Genomic DNA, 25044 nt, shown 5'->3' with positions numbered 1-25044 from the left:
AATTACACAAAATTCTACGGGAGGTCCTTTACGGTACATGCAGTACAACTGTGGAATGACCTCCCCAAGAATATTCGAAGTTCAAAATCCCTGCCCATTTTTAAAAATCGTTTGAAAGAATTCTACTTATCTATGCCATAATTTTTTTAATTTTTTTTTTTTTTTTTTTATTTTTTTTTTTTTTTTTTTTTTTTTTTTTTTTTTTTTTTTTATATTATATGTATCCCTTTTATATTATATGCAAGTAACTATATTGTCATATATAGCATATACATATATATTTATATATTATATATATATATAATTACTTTTTTATGTTTATTAGTATATATATAAATCTTTGTAAAAAAATCCTTGCTACTTGGTACTATCCAACCTCCTTCCTAGAACTTCTCCTTTCAGCAAAGGTTGCCTGGTAGAGATTGCTCCAAGCAATAAGGCCGCCTTTGCACACAATTGTTTTTTTCTGTTTTCTTCTTACTGTGTTGTTATCCTTATATGTGTTTTTTGTGTGCAATAAAGAGTTTCTATCTATCTATCTATTTTTTTAAATAAGTATCCTTATTAATAATTAATTTACTAGTTTTAGTTTGGCAGCTAGGCCCTACAAATAATTGCTACTTTGCGTCAGTTGATGCACAGCTAGAGTGTACCCAGACGAAATTGACGAATGATGCCTTGCCTAAGTAGTTAATCATGAGGGAAAGTCTGCAAATAGGTGTGCGTACAAATGTAATGAACTCACCATTTAGCGTCATGGAGTCATAGGGCTCTGTTTGCAACGGCTCCCTGTAAATTATTGGCTCCATGCCACTGAAGTCCGCCACGGTACCCGAGTATAGCTCCCCATCTGAAAATTAAACATTGAACCTTTTATATCCCGTTTTATTATAAACTAGCTGACACCCGCGACTTTGTCCGCGTGGATTTTCGAAAGAGTGGAGAGTTCGATTTTTTTAAGAGTGAAACGCGTCCCATCTTAGGCTACATCATCACTTTCAATTCACTTTCAGGTGTGATTGTAGTCAAGTGTGTCTGTCTCGCAGAACGCTAGATTTTCACAACACCTCCGTTTAATCGATAGGTTGTATGTATCCCGCGGACTAAAATAGGCACTGTTTGTCACGAAAAATCAAAGAATTCCCACGGGATTTTTAAAGGCCCATCTATTTAACCACTTTCGATCATACTTTGAGCGCATTTCGAAGGTACAGACGCTAGCATCTCGAAGATGGACATGGAATTTTTCTAACCCGGAAAAATTAAAGAGTTCCCGAGGGATTTTAAAAAACCTAAATCCACACGGATAAAGTCGCGGATATCTACTAGTAGGCTATATTGTGATTTCTATCAAACATCTTGCTTTCACCATAAAGTGTAAACTGTAATAGGCATAGGGGTAATTAATGGTTCGGCAACATTCGAGTCGCGTTCACTGATAGCTCGTTACTCAGTGTATTAGTGATCGTGCGTATCGAGTTATCGGATTTCAGAGTGAAATTCAGAACGTGGTGACTCTTCATTGACTCGAAATACCTATTATGTTGAAGAGAAACCTGCAAGTTAGTAACTCGTTATGTAGTCTATCTCTCTACTATTCCTACTCTACTGTTGTAAAATTGTAAGAGTGTCGTAATATCTATGGTTTAAATCTATGGTGTTATAATTTTATCTGTAACTCTATCTTAAATCGAGGCTCGGAATTCTTCTGTGGCGGCGTTTGCTGGCGCGCGTGTTGTGACTTTTTGGAGTGTTTTTTTTTTTTGTTGTTAAAACTGACTGGAAAGCGCTCTAAGGGGGTGCCGTGCGTATGTCGGCGAGCGTCGGCACAGACGGGGTCCATACTTGTATAGTTTAGCTAACTTGTTACAAATAACTACACTCTTGACATTGGCTAATCATTGTAAAAGCCAGACGAGAGAAAAAAAAAAAGAATCGAGGCTCTCTTGTAATTGTTATCGTTGTATTATGTTATTAAGTATTATATTTATTTTTGTAACTTTGTTGTTGTAAATGTTGTATTCACTTGTAAATAGCGATATATTTAGCAAGTAAGTTTAGTTTAAGTACTATTTTTAATGTATAATGTAAGTAGCTACAGCTAATGAACCTAATTAATAAGAATAAAAATAAAATTGTCTAATATTGAATTCATTGAATAAACCAAGCCAGAGAAATAGTTTGCAGTTTTATTATATTATTATTTTCAATTACTAATACTTGGTGCAGCCGGATAGAATCGATAGGGATCTGATTTCGAATCAAATTAATATTAACCTAATAAAGAGTTCATATTGTTATCTGTATTTTACCTTTGCGCGCTTAAAAAATTGGATTCATGAGACCATAGAGAGACGAAAATGTAGAGTAAAAACATATTACCTATCTAATAGTGAAATTATACTTCGCTAAATTCCATTATTACTAGAAGTAATTAATAATTATCATGATAGGATAAAATCTGTAGAAAAAAATAAGAAATTAACATAAAAGCCATACTATTATGTATAGTGAAAAATGGAAAAACTAGATAGAAAAGTTTCATCAAAATTGGTTAAGTAAATAGAAACAGAAATACCTACGGCTTGACTTACGTACGGGAATTATATGACCATTCCCTAGTTGCTATCACACTAATATTATAAAGGGGAAAATTTGTATGGGTGTATGTTTGTTTGTTACTCCTTCACGCTACAATGACGAAACCGTCTTGGCTGAAATTTGAAGTGGAGGCTATGTTTTATGCCGGAAAAGAGTTCCAACGGGATTTTAAAAACCTATTGGTATCCATGCAAATGAAGTCGCGGGCATCATCCAGTATTCTCATATAGCTTATAATGTTGTTTTAATCACGCCAGTTTCATTGGAAGGTAAGAGATATTTTTAATAACGCCAATAACAATGAAAAAAATATCCGAAAATCGTATTTGCAGTGCCATGACGACTCATAAATATCAGGAAAATTGCCTACTAACCATACGCTCCATCCTTTGTTTCAGTCGGAATTTAAGTCGGGTATACAAAACACTGCACACAATATTGAACTCTATTTTGTAAACAGGAAAACGTAGAATGGTTTGTTGGATTTAAATTCATTGCGTTACGTACAGTGTGGTCGGTTGTTCAGTGCAATATACCGCATTGCAGTGCTTCAGTCGTTAAGAGAAACCCATTGCAGTAATAGTCAACTAATATATAGTAATTAACGATGCTCTCTTAATTGGTAGTGAATTCTGAACAAGTTTCTCAGGGAATAGTACAATAACTCCGCTTTTATGGTTCCGTAGCGAAACTGCGGGTCTTTTAATAGCTCCTCGTTTACCGCTCTTTAGAACTGCTCTATATTCTATTCATCTCCCGAAAATCTAAATAACAATGAGTAAAAAATTGTCTGCAAGAGACATGACCTATCATGTCTCTTGCAGATCCTTTAGCGACTGGGATAGACGGGGTCTAAAAGGGTCTAAAATGGAGATTACGTACCCAAAAGTGCAGAGTGGGTCGATCTCTAGCACTGAACACCTGACGAGAACAGGGTGGATGTTTTTCTTTACCGTTAAAACAAGTTAATCGCTTAAAACCGACATAACTCCAAAAAGTTAGAAATGCGTGCCCGAAATTAAGCCCTAAACCTTCCGATTGGGAGGTGGACGTCTTACAACACTACAGCTATTTTTTTTTAAACTACAGACTAGCGCTTGGCTGCAATCAGACCTGCTAGCAAGTGATGATGCAGCCTAATATAGAACGCGCTTGCCAAGAAGTTGCCTATTCACTCTTGACTTGAAGGTACCCATATTAAAAGTGGAAGGGAAAACTGATGCCGGAAGGGCGTTCCGTACGCCTATTAGGTATATCTATACCTATTATATACGAGTAGTATAAGGTCATTACTTCATATCTACGAACATAGGATACTTTTCTCTCTCGGAAAATAGTTACCACAGGATTAAGAAAACCCAATCTACGCAGCCTAAGTTGCAGGCTAAGCTAGATTATAACTAATACACTACGTCACTTAGTCCCGTGTACAATAGTGCACACAGGAAGCACACGGGCGTCCATTACAGCTCGGGCACGGTTAGTTATCTACTATTGATCCGCACCAATTAAGCCATGCCCCATGGGAGCACTATCGCCTGTGGATAGCTACCCATCGGTGTGACGCAGCGTTATACCAGTGTATCTATAGGTACTTTCTTAGTTTACTAAAATGAATCCGTAGGTATGTATGTGTGTATGTATCGACGGCTTAGAGTGAAAACCTCGTAGTAAAGAAGTAACTTTTCAGGAGGAAGAAAAAACTGCGTGCTGTAACTAACAGAAGAGAGTATTTACGAGTTTCTTATTTAATGTCATAGATGGCGTTACGAGTATCGAATGAACAAATTAGATCAGGATGTGCGTTGCGAGGTTTTCTTCCTAGAAACGCAATAAAATAAATTTGAGCAAAAATGCATTCCCGAGGTTTTCACTCTAAGACGACGGTATGTGTGTATGTATGTATATATGTATGTATGTATGTATGAAAACTTAATTGTGTGATTTGTATTTATTGTTATTTTGCAAAGATAATAAATTGCCAAGTTTATATCTGGCTTAGTTAGTTGGTTCTTGTATGTACGTGAATGAATTGGCCTGATATAGTTCTAAGCAACATATCGATACATGTTATATTATATCGGACAGTACGTTTATCGTGTTACTTTATATACTAACATGCATCGACATGTAAAGCGTAGTCTCAGCTCAGCAGTGGTTTGAACATCAAGAGTCGCGTGTTTTTTGAAAAGGTCGCAAACAGAATACCGAAGCGTCACAAAGTTTCTGTTTAAAGAAGGCTTATATCCCGCCCATATAAAAGATCGATTAGGTGGTGTGTACAAGGAGTCTTTCCCCTCGTACAGCACAGTAAGAAACTTGGTGAAAGAGTTTCGCCTCGGGAGAGAAACCGTCGAAGACATCGGCCATGACGGTCGACTGGTGGAAGTGCTTTCTCCGGAAACTATTGCTCTAATCGGAGAGGAGGTTTAAAGTGGCCGCCGTTTGAAGATTAGAGTAATTGCAGCTAGATTTAGGCTCTCTAAAAGTACCATCCATCGTGCAATCCATGACCATCTTCATATGAAAAAAGTTAGTGCAAGATGAGTTCCGAAACTTCTTTCAGCTGTGCAAAGACAGGAGCGAATGCGCTGTGCACCGAGTTTTTAGATTTTTGTGGAGAAAACGTTCACGAAGCTGAAACATTCTCCGTATAGTCCAAGCCTGGCCCCGTTGGACTATTATTTGTACCCAAATTTAAAGCGGGGCTTAGGGGGAAGGAAATTTTCAAACGACGAAGAGTTGCAGGCGGCCTTCTTTAGTCATTTTGAAGACAAAGATTGCAGTCACTTTTATGAAGGTTTAGAGATGTTAGTTCGCAGGTTTTAAAAGTTTGTTTATATTAGTGGAGATTATATAGAAAAATAAAATTGGTTTCATCTCATTTTCTTAACTATTTCATAGTTAGGCCAATTCATTCTGGGACCGCCTAGGTATGTTCCTATATACTTTATTGCACTACAAAACACAAATGACAGGTTACAAAAAGAAAACTTATTTAGGTACAAAAAGGTCTTATCGCTAAATAGCGATCCCTTCCAGACAACCTTAACTTAGGTAGGTAGGTATATAATATAGTTATTTTTCAAATTAACTTTTGCTAAAATATAATAGGTACCTATATAGATGCTTGAAAAAAATCTACTTCGCCACCGCCAGGAACGAAGCCAACAAAACCACACACGCTGTCACACAAATCTTGATTACTTTTTTTCGGATGTTCACGTTATATTTTTGCATAATTATGTTTCTGCGACTGTCATTTTTACGTTGTGAGCGTGATGAACGAGCACGAATTTGCAAAGGGGATGCTAACGCAAAGAAAATTGTTCAAAGCGAGGGTAATTGATGATGCCGATGTTGCTGTTAAGTGTTTATTTTGGGGTGAATTTCCGAACGCGGATAGCGTTTGGCCATTACGCAAATATTTCCTATTGTCACCCGAACTTCGGACAAAGCCAGCCATGCAATAGATACGTTAGGAGCAATAGTTATGCGGTGTCCACACTGGTATAACGTATTGCAATGTAACTTCTTGTAACTTCCTGATTTTTGTCATACTTATATATGCAATAACTCTCTACACGGGCTTTTATTAAATATCACTAAAAAAAAATTGAAATTATTGTTCTGAAGGGGGATAAATAGAGAATGGGACATCAAAAACGTCGAAATTTGTTATAATAACTCAAAATTTAAAAACCCCCGGCACAAAAATCTCTATAAGAAAACTAGAAAAGAGCTGATAATTATCAAACGGCTGAACCGATTTTCTTCGATTATAGCTAAGAACACTCTCGATTAAGCCACCTTTCAAACAAAAAAACTAAATTAAAATCGGTTTAGGAGCTACGATGACACAGACAGATACACACGTCAAACTTATACCTAACACCCCTCTTTTTGGGTCGGGGGTTAAAAACAGCTATACCAATAGAGCACATCCAAGGCCTTTTTGTTAAAGCTAACTTTTCTCATTGTTACCAATAATGTAAGGTTAATGCGATCTTAGCAACGAAATAAATTCCCCACAAAGGTGAGTACGAAAGAAAATTACGTTGTTTGTTTGGGATAATCTCGCTCTATCCGACTTGCGTACTTCTGGGCCTACAATGAAGGGCTGTGGAACGAGGAAAACATATGGTTTCTGGGGCAGAAAGAATCTCACTAACTAAATATTACCGGATTCGTCGGATTTTCGTCACGGAGAGAGTTTATTTATGTGTTTATGCTCACAACACGTTCTTATGTCTCCTCATGTTTTATGAGTTCCCTCTTTATAAGCGAGATTTATGTCGTATTAGCTTTCGCTTGTGGATCTACCCACTCAAAATATTCCTTACTCAACGTAACACACTCGTGCTAGATGTATTATTCAAAGGTATTTAATTACTGAATAAGAAGGCTCATAAGGAGACTTAGAATTACTCAGCGGGTGATGCAGTAAGCTATGCTGGCAAGTTCTCTACACGATTAATCAGAAATTAGGAGATCTGTAAGAGAACCAGAGTAACCCATAGCTCAACAGGTTGCGAAGTTGAAGAGATATAGCAATAGATACTAGATAGGGTAGGTATATGTATATTTCGAAAAAACCCATAGATGTTGGGGTCCCAAGGTGCTAGAATGGCGACCTTACACTGGAAAGTACAGCGTTTCAGCGGTTAGTTAGAGGTTTATTTATTTATTTATTTATTTACTATAATACCGCCCACAGAGTTACACATTTAAATTATACATGTTATTCCTTATATTCTATGGCTCTTATGCAACTCCACTTACGGGCAGTCACAGCGTGCATTAACATAAACATAAGTCATACAGTAAAATATAAAATATAATATAATAGCTAACCTAAGGACTATGAAAAAATGCCTAAGTTATAAATTTTAAAAGAATATAATAAGATGGAAATTAAGTTAAAGTAAAGTTAAGTTAAACTAAGCTAAATTATCTAAATCATCTAAAATACAATATACTTACGGCTAGGGACTGAAACTTATTATCGTTATCCTATTGAGGAATCGAAGGTGTAAGTAGAGTGAGTTATTTTAAGTGATAATAATTTAGAAGCCGATAGTGGCATTTACGGCAGAATTACGGCGGCGATCAAGACTCTTAAGTTATGTCGTTCCTATCTTTCTAGGGTTAGGCTTATGAAATCTAGTGTAAATATCTCGACCTTCATCCCACGTAACGTCCATACAACATCATTTTGTATAGTTGTCACGTTATAAAACGTACTCGATCCCTTTCAACGCCACAATGAGTGGCTATTGTACGCCACCAGACTGTGAAAGTGGGTTCATTCGATATAAAAAAGATTTCTCTTCCCTAATTTCCGGACTCAGTCTTTTCTCTAGCATATTATGTATCGCCGAGTATTGCCAAAATGATATGACATTACAAAATTCACCTAAAGATATGAGTCAATATCGAGAGTGGTCCAATAAATATGAAGAAATGTTCATAAATGAAATCAATAAGACTTCAAGATTGGATAAAAAGATTCAACCACGTGTAGACTACAGAAAATGAAGAATCCCAACAGAATTAGATGTTCCTAAGAAAGTACAAAATTAGGTAAGAAAGGCAAATAGAAAAAATGTTGGCGAGTATAAAATAGATATAGGTATGTACCTACTGCTGTTTTGAAAATAATAGTACCTACCGAAACACGAAGGAAGCGTTTAAAAAAAGCAGCAATTACTTTACAAAAATTAAGCCAGGTCGCATTATGTGTCGCAGATCATCTTTAGATCATAGGAGCACTAACTAATGTTGTAGTCTTTTCACAGCTTATCCGTTTAACCGTTTTTGTTAAAAATCACAAAGATAGGGAAAGATATAGGATAATAGGTATATAGATAAAGAGAAGGGTATACGCTGATTTTTATCTTAGAAAATCAAAGAGTTCTCACGGGAATTTTATAGGCCCATCTTTTTTAACCAATTTTGACAAAATTTGGTCCGGAGACGAAATAGCACCCACGAGATTTTTAAAAATCTGAATCCACTCAGAGAAAGTCATGGGCGTAATCTAGTTACCTACAAGAAAACACTGCTAATTCAATCGAATTAGGAGTATGCAAGAGCTGTACTATTCGAGAAGTTTAACCTAATTGAGGTAAGTAGTTCAATAATTTCGCTTCAACCACTTGAACCAGAGTTTGCGAATCGACTAGCAGATCAGCTCAGTTTACAAATTCTAGTACTGTTCTTGCCTCGTAGCTATCAACTAGCAACAACGAGGCAACACTGCTTTGAGAAGTTCGTATCTACGCCTCTGACAAGTCTTCATTTAACAATAATTCCAGATAGTTGCGTCAGTATTATTCCAATCCAATCCATCAGTTTGTATGCATCCACTACTGGATCTTTCAAGTCTTAGGAGCGTTTTCAAGAGCGTGCCACCAGACACGGTCCTCCACCTTCCTCATCCACCAGCTACCCGCTACTTTCTTCAGCTTACTGGTCCAGTGGGCTGGAAGGTCGTCCTACACTGTGCTTACTGGTCAATATTATTATCAAGTTGATATTCTAAAACTTGTAATTCCAGAATTCTCCAAGACTACCACAAAATCTCCGACAAACATTTAACAGAAGAGCCATTTATCGTCATATTTTAAGTGAAATATAGGCCCAAATCAGAGCTATCACATACAATCCTCAGCCTTTTTCATTTAGCTACTATTATAATATCTAGATTTTAGGTATGTACTATCAGTCATAGATTCAAAGTCGTGGTTACCGTTGCAAAATCAGTTGAACTTAAATATTCATACTGGCTGCCATCGATATTTCAAGGACTGTGAATAATTGAATTACCTATTTCGCTGACCTATATAACATTATATTCTGTTGAAAACAGCGGTATCATTGAAAAATCAATACCTTATAGAGATTTCTCTACGATAGTACCTTCTTCATTTAATAGTCTTATTGGATTTTCTGTGTAACTGCACATCTCTACCACCATTGACCATACCACACAGTACCAAGAGAGACACAGTAGGCCTGACGCCTTTGTACTAATAATAATAATTATAAATGACCCTTTAACATAATTCCTAACGACGTAGGCCAGTTCGGGTGGCTCCTTCGTCCCACACTAACTGCATGATTGCTCTGTCGTAACGGTTTCGTCGAACCTCTGTATGTAGTATCATATCCCTACTTACATACTCTCCTTATTCTGTGCCTCTACAGTACATCCACGTAATTTTTAGCCCCCGACCCAAAAAGAGGGGTGTTATAAGTTTGACGTGTGTATCTGTTTATCTGTGTGTCTGTCTGTGGCATCGTAGCTCCTAAACTAATGAACCGATTTTAATTTAGTTTTTTTTTTGTTTGAAAGGTGACTTGATCGAGAGTGTTCTTGGTTATAATCCAAGAAAATCGGTTCAGCCGTTTGAAAGTTATCCGCTCTTTTCTGGTTACCGTAACCTACACTTGTCGGGGGTATTATAAATTTTTAATTTACACTTGTAAGAACTGTGAAAAATTGAATCCAATAGTAAAACCTCTGCACTCTGCAATTTAGGCTTTTAGAATAAAGCATGAGAGATGTGTTTAAGATTGAATAGCGGCCATGAATCGCTTAGTGTCAACGTAAATCGCGCGGTGAGCGGCGGATCGGCGCTTTTAGCCCATTCATTTGAGGCTTATTCGTGCGCAATCGGCTTTATACTGGCCGTGAAGCGTCATATGTCCTGGCATTTGAATGTGGTTGATTGCGGCCTTCGAGGACACTTTTATTAAACGGTTATTTAGATTAGAATATTATACTGGTTATATCCTATTCTGAGAGGAGTTTTGTTCTCAGTGGTAGGCCAGCAATGGTTGTAATGATGGTGGGGAATGATATTGATGGTTATGGCCAGGTTATTCAGGATTACATACTATGAATTCAAGTTATTCCAGCGGCCAGCAAGGAGTTGTGAACCAATGGATGTATTCCCTGCTTGAAAATGCAAGAAAAAAGAAAGTGGACTACGTAGCTACTCTTATAATAAGTTCTATATCTTGTTGCAAATTATATTTTCAAAATGAAGGGATATGACTTATGAATTGTTATTATAATATCACGAATCTTTAGTAAGTAGACACATTTCTGAGGATTTTAAGCCAGCGTAGCCAGGCTACTTTGATAAAATCCTTTTCTCGGTATAAATAGCCTTATTATAAAGAAAGTGGGGTCCCCCAGCTTCAGAGTATCATAATGTCAGCTCTTTGAGTCCACTAACAGGACTAGCAACTTGGTTATTTTGTAGGTCCTACTTACCAGCATATACAGCCGTAGAGTTATGTTCAGGGTCATGTGGACAGACCGCTTGGCCCGATTTCTCCTTCTCCATGTGATAGGAGTCTCGTTGCACGCTGTACTCTCTGCAGAAGGGCTTGAAGCTGTTGGTGCCACAGACCAGCAGCCGCCCTGGAGCGAGGGACACCAGCACGCGAATGTAGTTCTGGCATATCTCCTGAAAAAGAAAATGTGGACATTTGAGGGATTTCTGTCAGGTGAACAGTAATATAATTAAGAATTACGTTAGTCTTAGTTTTATTTTTAGTAAGAACTCTAAAGGCTGGACTTATGCAACGCTAGTAACGGGAGACCCTAAAAGATAATAAATAGACTCATCATCATCAACCGAAAGACATTCCTGGACATTCCTCCATTGCTGGACAAATGTCTCTTGTAGAGATTTCCTTCATGGTCTTACGCCGCCTGAATTTAGCGGCTCCATACGACTCGTTTAATGTCGTCTGTCCACCTATTGTGTGGTAATCTAATGCGTTCTAGCTAAACTTGACTCACGTACTTATATTTCAACAAAAAGTACTTTGGGTAGTTAATAAATTGGGGAAGGTATTGCGTCTATATTAGGAAAATAGGTAATATTATGTGCTATCTCTAACATTCTAGAATGCTCTCCATTGTATAGAAGGCTCGATATTCGATTCGATCATGGGACCAATACTATAGATTAGAATAGAATCAATTCAAGATAGAATAGTAATATACCAAAGCCAATATCATCCCAAGTTAAGCAAACTAACAGCCATTGTTCAGTTCCTTCGGTCCGTCGGACCGTCGCAAGCCATCCTAATATCTATTATCTAAATTAATATAGTGTACATGTCTTCATTGTCAGGATTATTGCCTCAGAGGTGTCAAGCCTGACATGATAATCTCCATAAGGCCTTCCATAATTTAATATGTAGAGAACATGCTGGATGCGGTGTATTATTATTATTTGACAATATTTCATAGCGGAGATGGGACGTGGAACAATAACTTTCACAGAATTTAACAAGGGTGACGTGTTTATTATTATCTTAGACCAGTGTATATACTAAATCTTAGCTTAAAAAAGATTTTTGTATTGATCGAGTGCCAAAAGACTTCTTCTTAAATGCACTTTTATATCTGCCCAATTATCAAGGTGGATTCGTTAATAATAGAGATGCTATACCTACTTTTACGTTAAAGTCAGGTCAACTGGAAGAACAAAGATCTAGATATTTAACTACTCAATGGACAGATTTAGTAAGTGACACAGACAACAGCTGTGGTGTGAGGAAGGCAAAACTTCCAACCATCCAAAAGGAGCATCGCCTGGGACGCTGCAACTCAGCAAAAGAGGGATCGGGGATGACTTAAGTATACCTACCTATACCATCACAGAATACGCAATAGTACCTTAGCTGATACCATCATACATCACTGCAGAAACGACTTTTCTGTCAAGTGTACACTTTCAGCTATGTTAAGCGTATATCTGTGGTACGAATAGATTCCGTTGCTTTGCAACATGAAGATAGATAGTATAACTGTATATCAGGGATTATGTGGGACGTTTAATGGCGGTTTCGCGATCACGTTAAAGCTGACACTTCTGTGAAATCTGATACGTTTTCTTTATTTTTATTGAAGGAACTCGTACAGTATAAAATATGAGTAAAAGGCGAACAATTTACACGCGAACTTTTTCGTGCGAAGCTTTATTTTTGTCATATCTTCAAGATTTTTTGAAAATTGTTTCACAGGTTTTCCTTGTGTGGTTGAAGGGATGTACTGATTTTTAGGTAGCGCGTGTTCCTTACCAAGGTTGGGGTGGAATCAAAGAGACCCAGCAAAGCAGACACCAGAAATTAGTAGATTTAATTTTGACTTTTTACTCTAATATAAGTGGACAGGACGTGTGAACGGCGGATACAGGGCAAATAACGTTAGTTTATTTCAACAAAAGCCACATCGGCGAAACTGCTGACGCCAGCATCCGTTATGGACTCCAAATAGTACGATATGATAGATTTCGAACAATTTAGTCTGTTTGTTGCTAAAGTAATCAGGGAATCTGATAGTAAGTACTCTTCTTCTTACTAACCTTATCCTACGCTAAGTGGGGTCGGCACAAAATGTCCTCTTCTTCCACTCCCTTCTGTCAACATATCATCTACCCCTTTTATATGCATATCCTCTTTCAGGCAATCCATCCACTTTTTCTTTGGTCGTCCTCTCTTTTTTCCTTCCACATGCATATTTAATATTCTTCTAGTGATATGACTTTTTCCCTTCGCATTATATGTCCGTAACATATTACTCCTCATCTACCCCCATTGGCGCTACTTTCAAACTTATCCTTATTTACTCCGTAAGTACTCGTATTCATATATTTTCACATCAGCAAAGAACTAATTTGCTACGTCAACTGCTCCAACAGTTTGGACTCTTCGCTGTCCAACTAGTTGATCTAGAATATTAGGTATACTATAAAGTAATATACTATAAAGTAGTGTACTATAAAGAAAGTCTGAAATATTTTATTCCTTCAAGTAATGTTCAAGTATCAAAAGCAATCGATGTGGATATGATTGCATTTGCATTCCCATACACCTCTAGACGTTCGTCGGTAATTCTATTCGAGCACAGTAAGACGCAGTCTGATTGGATCTCGCAGTAGACATGTATCGAACATCAATAGTTCATGCACTTGTACTATATCTGTCTTTATTAACATCAAATCTTGTTAAAGAAGTGACACGCAGGATATTTTATCAACTATCAAAAGAAATCGCAATTGGTAATATTTAAGAAACTTCGTTGATCTATGTAGTTTATTTGTTTGTCATTTTTATTTTTGGTTATCGGAAAGCGGAATCCTAAATTCGAAATGATGACGGGCAAATGATATTTAGTTGCCTAAAATTAATTGGGAGTTGTCCATTATTTTCTCAAAGGTATGTGAAGTCGGCCAATCCGAACTGCGCCAGCGTGGTTGACTATGGCCTAAGTCCCTATAATTTTGAGAGGAGATTAGCGCTCAGTAGTGAGCTGACGATGGGTAGATCATGATGATCTTAGATCTAATTGTATAAATATCATGAAGTAATTTGCTCTTCTATAAGCTCTTCCTAGTACCAATTAGCTAAAGTTTTCTGTTTTTTTTTTTAATGTATCAAATCCGCGGATTTTTTCACTCTAATTCTAGCGAAATTTCATTTGTTATTTATTTGTCTCTTTGAATTTAAAAAATTGTATGGCAACGAAAATCACCATTAAATAACAAGCTATTCCTACTCTAAGATCCATAAACTTTGCCGACATCGTATTCTATTGGCAGACTAAGCCATGCGCATGTGGCCATGATTACATTAGCATTGCCGCACAGGTCTCAAGACGTCCGGCTGATAAGTACTATTGGAGCCTAGCGTGCGGTCTGTTCAGATCCCTCTGTAAACACGTATTGACCAAAGAGCATCAATGGAATGTACTGGAACTAGGAATGGATATTGAAAATGAAATCTATGCCCTCTGTATTATTCTAAGTGAACTGAAACAAAATTGTAATCCCATTTGGCCTTATTTTTTATATTAAGTACTAGCTGATGCCCGCGACTTCGTCCGCATGGATTTAGGTTTTTCGAAATCCCGTGGGAACTCTTTGATTTTCCAGGATAAAAAGTAGCCTATGTGCTAATCCAGGATCGAATCTCTATTTCGAATCTATCTCCATTTCTCGAATTTCAGCCAAATCCGTCCAGTGGTTTTTGCGTGAAGGAGTAACAAACACACACACACACACACACATACAATAAATAAATGCATAGTACATAAATATGCCATATGAATCATGTGTAGGTATACCCAGAAATCGGAAACTTTGCTTTGCTTTGCGAAGGAATTACTAGCAGGTGTCAGTATATCCAGTGCCCTAGTCCTCTCCTTGAAAGGAAGCGTTTGAAATGCGTTAGATATAAGATTTACTGTAAAGGTATTGAAGCAAACGGGAACATAGCATCGTGTATCGGGTTTCACACTCGAGTGTCAGCTGTGTGTAACGCAAGCGTCGGCCGCCATTAACGCAACCCGCAATTCCCATTACACTGCTAATGCCTACACGTTGCGAAGGATTTATGGACCAAATACACCACGGATATGAGTGGCTACTGTATCTTTACTCTATCTACTGTACCTTTAATCTAAAGAGGGATTATATCTGCCTACACGCTTAATCAGGTGATACGTACCTACTATACTATTAAGATACTACCACATACTACTAAGCGGTGATAACCTAGTGGTTAAAGCGTCGGCCTCCTATTCAAGGGGTCGGCGATTCGATTTCGGACACGCACCTCCAACTCTCCGTAGCTCCGTAGTATTCTAAGCAATTTAACATGAAGGAAACCAGCATGATCTGAGAGTTCTCCAAGGTGTGTGAAGTCCGCCGATCCGCACTTGGCCAGTGTGGTGAATTATGGCCTAAACTCTTCACGTTCTAAAAGGAGTGCTTAGTAGTGCACCGACCATGGGTTGATGATGATAGCCATTTACAGCAACAGAAGAATCACCAATGCATTGCCGGTTTTTCAACAATTTGTTAATCCGCCCCTTGAATAAGCCCATGTTGAAATCTAGTGTGAACACTTTAGAAGGGACTTTGCATGCAAGTTCTAAAGAAAATGTTATTGTTAGTTAGTCAACACAAGTGTAAATTAAAAATTTATAACACCCCCGACAAGTGAAGGTTACAGTAACTACAAAAGAGCTGATAACTTTCAAACGGCTGAACCGATTTTCTTAGATTATAGCTAAGAACACTCTCGATCAAGGCACCTTTCAAACAAAAAAAAAAACTAAATTAAAATCGGTTCATTAGTTTATGAGCTACGATGCCACAGACAGATACACACGTCAAACTTATAACAGCCCTCTTTTTGGGCCCGGGGTTAAAAAGAAAGACTGAATCAGTTTAGCATCTAAACTCTTCAGTCATAGTCGTAGCACGTCTGGCGATTGTCAACTGGTCGCAATTGAGGCATGAACTCCCGAACGAGACATGACCGAGCCAATCTGCTTGCAGATAAACGTGAGACGACGGATAGAGGAAGCATAATAAAACCTAGCTTTACGATTGAAAATAATCAGTCTAAGCATCGTAACACTGAAATGGATATGTACACTGGAAGAGGTGTGCTATATAAAATGATAGTTATTTTTTGTACCGAATTACAATTTTTTTTTGTGATTGCTGGTTGCTTATTGATAGCATTCATTTTATTTACTAAAATCTGGTCTAGTGTAATAGATATACTTAGACTAGGTAGACTACATAATATTATATTGTATAGAAGTTGACGTTACTTTGCGGAAGTCCATGATATACAAGGAACCAAAAGCTTAATTTGCTATAATCCGCTGAAACAGACAAGTCTATTAGCAAATGAAGCTCATCTGTCCTTGTAGACTAAATAATAAGCTCGGAATAGCACAGCCATGGGTAAACTTAAATGAAATTTTGGTATAAAAACCCCAAAGAGCACAAAAGAAAAAAGACCCATATTAGATCTAACTATAACAAAAGCAATAGGATTCAAATGTAGATAGAAACGAATTTCCGCTCGATTGGTATTTTAATTTGCCGGCATTCGGTAGATGTTCCCAACACGGGCTCGTTTCATATGCAAGTGCCGGCCGTATATACCTACCACAGAATTCTAAATAATATAATAGAACTGGCATCTGTTCTTTTATATCGGGATAGAATGAGTTTTTAGCAACTCACTTTTATGCCAATAATCCATACATAATTATTAATAGTATAAATGCGAAACTATCACTTTCTTACTTTTTCACGGCTCAACCGAGGTATCGATCTTAGCAAAATTTAGTGCAGAAGTAGCTCGCATCCTAGAGGTATAGAAAAATTATCACAGAAACATCAAATACTTTCTACGGGTTTCAAAATCACGCTCGCACAAAAACAATTTGAAATAATCTCTTATGCTAGAGATCTTGCAGAAGATAACTCTAGCATCCAAAGCAATTTAAATTGAATCGTAACGCTATGCAATACGTCTGCTGTTACAATAACGCACACTTTTACACTAGATAGTACCTACTCGTCAACAAGCTCGTTACTTCTATAACTATTTTGAATTCTGTGTTACGTACAATATTGGACCCGGCCGAATTCAATTATTTGCCGCAAGGTAACGTCGGTATTGTTTGAGTAAAGTTATTGTTCTATTGTATTAAAATATCTGGCTCGATTACGTTTAACTGGGGGGTGTGGAATTTGGGTCAACTAATAGAGCATCGCTTATTGGAGAGTTATGAAGATCCTGTAATAAAGGTGCGTTTCCACTGAAGCAGAGCCGGGCGTAGACGTGTAATATCGACTAATTAGATTCTTGAGAGATGACGTAATATAATTTGGTAATAATTTTATCATCTAACGATAACTTGATGGGTCTATTGAATTTGGTCTCCGCTCCGCTCCGCTTCAATGGAAATGCATTCCAATAATCTGTGAGGGTACGACTACGAGAGCAAATATAAAATCTTCTGGTCATCTTAACTTGTATGTTAAAACCAGGAAGGCTATTTTGTGATTACTGGTTATCAAATTATGACAACCGCAATTGTTATAACTGTGAAAGAAAGTGATATTATGTGCCCTAAGATTGGACGCATTTGCCTATTCACTCTTAAATTTGAAATTAACTTAATTTAATTAATTAATTTATCACATTCACTTATTTATCAAATTTTATTTGTTATTCATTTATTTATTTACTATAATTTTAAAGATACCCGGATTGTAATTGGTTAGAAACCACAGATCGCGGGAGATTATTCCAAACCTTAGCGTATACGTAATAATATTTTATGTCTTAAGTATGCTAAGAATATAGTCAGGATCGCTTACCTCATCTTTTCCTTTGACGACACACATGTCGATGTCAGATTCTGTTGAGTACCACACAAGCCTTCTCTGCTCGTTCAAGTCGGTTAGACTCAAGTTGTACACAACATTTCTGAAACAAAAAGATACACGAATTAGTAACAAGGTACGGGCCCTCTTACGCCCTAACAAGCGTATCGTGAATTAAAATTCAGACTGTATCAAATGGTCTTCGTGTTGACACTATATTGACCAATCTCATAACGTTTAGTTCCAAATATGACCCTCGCTGCTGTTATGAGCGTTAAAATGCCGAAATTCGCAAGTCCAGCGTAAGTAATTGTACCTATTGGCTTACTGTAGTAGCAAGAATATGTATCACAAATTCAGTCAATTGCAACAACTGCGATTCTAGCAATGATATTCACAACTTTCATGTTAAGGGGCCTGACCATTTACCTGGCTATGTAAAACTCTAATGCATTACGTGGAAAGTTTATCGCAAGTTGTTACAATTCATTAAATTTTGAGAGCATGTCTGCGATGTAACATAATTGCGAAAGTCTCACCCCCTTAATTAAGATATTTGGGGACGAAATTTCATAAAGAAATTACCGTGAACTTTGGCAATTATTCCGCTGGATGCCCGGTCTCACCTACATAATGTTTTAGAGGCTTAGCAGACGAGAAAAGGTTGAAACAAACAGATCGGTGAAACCAACAGAACAGAACACGGAAGGATGTCACACTGAGCGCGCGCGTACACGTGTAACATAAATTGCAATACAAGATTGTATGAAGCTCATCAAACTACAGCGTGTTATGTCAATCGGACAGAAATGCAGCTTTAACACGGGATACGCAATGTGAATCCTTGTATTATAACTTATAACTGACTCTGTTATCTCGTCGCACGGACAAACTCCAAACCAGACGATTGGGAACTAAAGGGACAAGATGGCAAACTTGAGATAAAATTATGATGAGATATGCAAAATATCAAATATCAAAAGCGAGCAATGTAGGTGAGAACAAAAAGAAGCTTCTGTATCCATACAAAAATTTTGCCAAAAATAACTAAATGTTTGTGATATGGATTCAAAGGTGTCCATGTTATCGCATAACTTTAGTTTTCAAATGTCAATGAGACCAGATAACGTGGTCTAATCCATATCCATACTTAATATTATAAAAGCGAAAGTGTGTCTGTCTGTCTGCTACATTTTCATGGCCCCACAGTTTAACTGATCCTGACGAAATTTGGTACAGAGTTAGCTTACAGCCCGGGGACGGACATAGGCTACTTTTTATCCCGGAAAATCAAGGAGCTCCCACGGGATTCTTAAAGACCCATCCGCTTGACCAATTTGTATGAAAGGTACCAAGGTAGCTTGCGTCCAGGAATTGACATAAGCAACTTTTTATCCCGGAAAATCAAACAGTTCCCACGGGATCTTTGAAAACCTAATTCCACATGGACGAAGTCGCGGGCATCCTATAGTTATTTATAACAGCCACGTTTCCAACTTGTCGCGTTTACTACGTATCTAGTGTCCAAAGTTGTTGTCTCGCGTTGTGTGTATTTCAGACTTTACTAAACCGTGTCTGAATTTAGAATTATTTACACTGAACCTAATCTTGATTCCCAAAGTTAGAATCGTTGTTTCATGGTTTTATTGCTTTGCATTATGGAGTCAATTTGTAAATTAAATTAACGCTTTCAACAATTTTATAAAACAATTATTAATCCTCGTAAGTACAGTTGAACAGTCTTGAAGTAATGGAAATATTATTTCTTTTAAAATAAAAGTTGTTTATAAGGTATAGAATTAATAAAAATAATTCACACGGTTTTAAAAATATTATACCATGGTTCGGTCTAGTTAATTCAATTTGGTATAGTTATTTTCATGCGAGAAATTAAGAAAAATTGCATTGTCTATGTACTTAATCAGTTTTTGTCAATTAACGCATCTATTAAGTATGGTAGGCGGTTAAAAAAAGACAAACACATCGAATATTAAACGTATAATATACATGTGATAAATAAGCACTTTATGTGTGTATCTAATAATAAATTATTCCCAGTTAATTATTCAGTGCATGTTTGTGGTCACGGTTTAATCAGAAAAGTTTTTCGAAAGTTACTGGCAGCACTGTGGTCCCAGGTGGACCATCCGGGCGATGCATTTCATTATACAGGGTGGTCAAAAAGTCGTAGATCAAACGCAATAGGGAGATAGAGGAGGATATTTCCAGCAAAAAATATTTCTACAGCATGGCCTTATTTATATTGCCCTAAGAGTTATGAATATTTATGAGATTTTTAACAAAATACCAGATTCTCTTACAATTAGACTAATTTAAAAAAAATGAGATAAAAAATAATAAAACAAACGATGCTGTGTCATTACTAGATAATGTATCAGCACTACAAACCTTCTATTGAGGCTCTGGGTGCCAAATTACAAGAGCAATTAATTTTTTTCCAAAACTTTTAAAGCGTTACCAAAAATTAAATGTCACTTTAAAAGCGCACTGTGAAAAAAAAATGTACTACAGAAAAATGACCCTGTATCAGAAAAACTTGCTGATTGAATGCCAATTTAAATGAGGTATAACACATTACTCTTTGTTTCGTAATTCTGGTATTATAATTGTTTTTTCATATCAAGGTGCAAATTTCAGTAGATTAGTTTAATTCAAAATAATTTTGAAGATTATCATGCTGCTAGTTAAACTGCTAGTTTTTTGTACGTTGGAATGCTAGAAACATCACTGTGCTTGTCACACTTAAAATTTGTGAAAAGAACAGAAACTGTTCACTACCACCACGTGCCAGAACTACCCAGAACGCCCTCTTTTCTAGGAAACAAAAGGATAAAAAAACTATGTCTCTCTTTCACATCCTTCCTTATTCCAACAATGCAAATAGAAATGATGATTAGTGTGAACGAGAGGCATAGTTTCTTTATCCTTTTGTTTCCTAGAAAAGATGAACTACTTGCAAGACGGGCGTTCTGGGTAGTTCTGGGTGGTACTGGCACGAGGTGGTAGTGAAGAGTTTCTATTCTTTTCACAAATTTTAAGTGTGACAAGCACAGTGATGTTTCTAGCATTCCAACGTACAAAAAACTAGCAGTATGATAATCTTCAATTTTTTTTTGAATTAAACTAATCTACTGAAATTTGCACCTTGATATGAAAAAACGATTATAATACCAGAATTACGGAACAAAGAGTAATGTGTTATACCTCATTTAAATTGGCATTAAATCAGCAAGTTTTTCTGATACAGGGTCACTTTTTCGTAGTACATTTTTTTTTCACAGTGCGCTTTTAAAGTGACATTTAATTTTTGGTAACGCTTTAAAAGTTTTGGAAAAAAATTAATTGCTCTTGTAATTTGGCACCCAGAGCCTCAATAGAAGGTTTGTAGTGCTGATACATTATCTAGTAATGACACAGCATCGTTTGTTTTATTATCTTTTATCTAATTTTTTTTAAATTAGTCTAATTGTAAGAGAATCTGGTATTTTGTTAAAAATCTCAAAAATATTCATAACTCTTAGGGCAATTTAAATAAGGCCATGCTGTAGAAATATTTTTTGCTGGAAATGACCTCTTCTATTTCCCTATTTCGTTTGATCCACGACTTTTTGACCACCCTGTATATCAAAGCGCAACTGCAGTATATTTGATGGGAACTACTTTACTACCAATGTGCTACGTTTTTGTCGCAGGAGAGACATAAATAGCTTAGTACAGCAATAGAACTGGTGACTGGAACATTATTATTGAAAGATAAAGTTGAAAACTAAAACCCGACTACAATCGTCTTAATAAACGCTGAAATGTTACAGTTCTTGTTTTTCTGCCGCTTCGTATATTTTAATGTTGTAAGTACCCAAAAAAAACCCATTTAAAAAAAAAAAATTTTTTTCGTATAACATAATTATAGCCCACCTGGACCTTTACAACGAATCAATCGACACCTCATTCATCAAAATTGGACCAGTAGTTTAGGCGCTACAGAGGAACACACAGAATTTGGATACAAACATACACACATACATACATACATTGACTGCTAAAATCATAACCCTTCCTGTCGGCTTTGCCGTAGTCGGGTAAAAAAGAATTTCTTCTGGATCTGCTTGTTTAGGCCTGATAACGTGGCAGATTGTCGTTTCATTGTAAGACAAATATAAATAACTAGCTGATGCCTGCGCCTTCTGCATGGATATGGTTTTTAAACATCCTGTGGGAGTTTTTCAATTTTCCGAGATAAAAAGTAGCCTATTCACTCTCCGAGTCTTTAAATATGCCCATGCACGTCAATCCACGTTACCCAATCCGGTTGATCCGTTGCTCGATTGCGACGTGATTGAAGGACAAACCAACAAACTAACCAACAAACAAATATACTTTCGCATTTACAATAAGGGTAGTGAATTAGTGATGTAACTGTGATTGCGCACAAACCTGTGCAGTGTGTTTGTGCACTATAATACCTGCTGCATACATATTAAGTAGTTTTCATAGAAATCGGCTGTCGTGACCGAAAATAGGTCAGTTTGCTTCGTACGAGATTTTACTAAACACACAGGAGAGCATTATTATTAGTTTTAATGCGCTGAAGCCTTGCGGTCAGTGGTGTACAGTAAAATGTATATTGGTATAAAGATCATCGCGTAAACTGCTACTGTCATTTGTAGATACATTTTGTCCAATCGTGGTTTTGTGCTAGTTTGGCATTGTGGTTGATATTTACATATCTACTCATGTTGCAGATTATTTTGGTTTATGTATCCGGTGGGGATACTGACAATAGTTACTAAAACATTGTTGCGGATAATTTAGGTGCAATGTTTTCGTTACATTTGTCTGCCTGAACCACTAACTGATGGGTATACAATGCACCTATGGGTACTGACTGGTGGGATGCTCACACCTGATGGAAAGTGATGGTGTGGTCTAAGACGTGACGCGTTTGCCTAAGAAGGTGCCTATTCACTCAGGTTTTCAAGATATGCATACGGAATTATTTTTGGATTTTTATTTATTTTTATTTAGAATTATTATATGAAAAGGCGTACGTTGATTCATAATTTTCCCTAACATTAATTCGCTGCAATTGAGAAAGTTCCTTGTGCGATTTAACACGAGGAAATTCTGTCTCTATACGCCCAATTTCTTTACAAGTTGCCCTGTAGTTACATCCATACACATGGCACATACGAATAATGCATTACCTTACTGAGGGTGTACTATAAAAGAAATCGAAGTGCCTGTAATTTGGCAAGAATATAGAGGGAGAAACTCGGGGGCTCCGGACCCTATTCATATTTTATGCGCAAACTGTTTTTTTTGTTCCGTTAACGAACTAGGACGAGCCAATTTACCCATTCAGACAGTAACTAATAATCCCATTATGAGGAGATCCCGTAAGTGGATTTCTGTAGATCAGCGTCGATCAATTTGAGTCTTTGTTGTATTCTCTCTGGTACGCCTATCATAATTAGGCATTTCCACATTATACTGGGTAATCATTAGATTACTAGACAGCATTTCGCCTGTCGTATTCGGTACTAATACCTAGCGATACAATGTCTAAATAAATTGTGAATTAAAATCAGGAATCTCCTTCGCCATAGCTACAAGTATTAACGGTACCTATAGATTTGAGTTTACCGTAGGTACGCTGATGTCGGTCGCGTACGCGTCGGTTACGCATAGGTTAAGACTACTTGTTTTAAACGCATTATAATACTTTCTAGGTAGTATTATCATTATCAATATTGTATGCGGAAATAATTTCACCAGCATAACGGTATTCTGCGAATCTATTTATGTAGAGATCCCTATTATAAATTTCTAAACTAACTTCAACTAATAAATTATTTATATATTGTTACGGGTCAGAATATAGATTGTTGCTTGAAACAATTTATAAATTATGTAATATTAGGGACCAGCGAGCCTCTTCCGAGATACAGCACAAAGGCGATGTCCTCTATCAATTATGCGCTTCAGTGATTCCCGCCAAAAGCCCGCGGCCATCTTGGGTTGGAATCAGCGCCATCTATTATTCGGACAGTCGTTCATGTTTTTTTGTTGCGAACAATTTGTAGTCAACGTTCTCTGATTGATGGTACAAGTTAAAATGAATTTCATGTCGCCCTTGGGAGTTCTTTGTGATTTTCCTCTTTTTCCCGAACTTATACCTACCTAGGTATTTTATCCAAAGCCGACCATTTTAACCTTGTTTAGATAGGATTAGAATGTACGGTCGGCCTCAGAATTCGAGTAGCAATTGCATCAAAAACATGTCACACTTATAACCTTTTTCTATGAACACGCTACGCTACACACACCTAATCATTAAGGTGCTACACGACTTACGGCCTTTGACTGTACATGTTTAATGTTCACCATTCCCTTGAATGTTTCAAACTCAGTAAAATACATATTTTGAGATGTTAGCTATTGTAAATAGCTTCATATGATTAAATAAATAATTTCATATGATTTTATTAGCTTCACTTCATTAAATAAATAACTTCATAATTATGATTTTATTAGCTCCACGACTTTGTGACAAACTTTTGTGACGTCATGACAATTTTCAGAAATAGAATAGAATAATAGAAATAAAGTTTGCCAATTCGGATTTGAACAGAAAATATTAAAAAAGCCAATTTATATATTTTTGTTGCCAATATAATCTCATGTTATGTAAAAATACGATATCACACCTGCCAATCAGCTGGTTCCATCAATAAACATGGTTGGCAGGCCCGATGATCGAATCCGGATGGTAACATCAAACATGCTGCTTTTAAAACGAGATTTACATGTTAAAATATAGTGTTGGCAACAACTCGTTCTCACGTTCGGTGTTGCTTGGTGTTGGTCGTTATGCTGTGGTCGTGACGTCAGAGCCCCCTCCATCGAGACGGAAAAGATGGCGCTAGGGCGAGGACGTGGCGTGGAACGACAGGCTTCAGTTGCTGTTTGCGCTCCGACCGATTTACATTGCATTATACGGGTTGATTTTACTATCTGAGAGTTTAATTGTTAACATCAGAAGTGTGTAGTAACTTACGCTTTGAGGAAAAATCGGTCGAAACGCAAACGTACTTTTCCACCTAGAGGTCTTCAAGTGCCAGGACACCGTCGGCCGCGATGGAAACGTAATAAGGTATCTCGTAAAGATACCGAAACTGTGAGTACTTTGAATAATTAT

At 37.0% G+C, this 25044-nt stretch overlaps 1 protein-coding gene across 4 annotated transcripts in view; it reads right to left on the bottom strand.

Moving 5' to 3' along the window:
- LOC123875985 (semaphorin-1A) overlaps window positions 1-25044 on the bottom strand; it is a 438478-nt gene that overhangs the window by 18889 nt on the left and 394545 nt on the right. For all 4 annotated transcript variants that reach the window (XR_006798239.1, XR_006798240.1, XR_006798238.1 and 1 more), the window contains exons 3-5: window positions 17820-17928; window positions 10886-11081; window positions 746-850 (exon numbers count right to left, since the gene is read on the bottom strand). Coding sequence is in view for 1 of the 4 variants with exons in the window: in XM_045922126.1 (XP_045778082.1) it covers window positions 746-850; window positions 10886-11081; window positions 17820-17928 (410 nt within the window). In the remaining 3 variants the exon portion in view is untranslated. The remainder of the gene's footprint in view (window positions 1-745; window positions 851-10885; window positions 11082-17819; window positions 17929-25044) is intronic.

The sequence above is a fragment of the Maniola jurtina genome, chromosome 20 (assembly GCF_905333055.1).
Source record: "Maniola jurtina chromosome 20, ilManJurt1.1, whole genome shotgun sequence".
Lineage (NCBI taxonomy): Eukaryota > Metazoa > Arthropoda > Insecta > Lepidoptera > Nymphalidae > Maniola > Maniola jurtina.
This window is presented reverse-complemented; position numbering and strand designations above follow the sequence as displayed.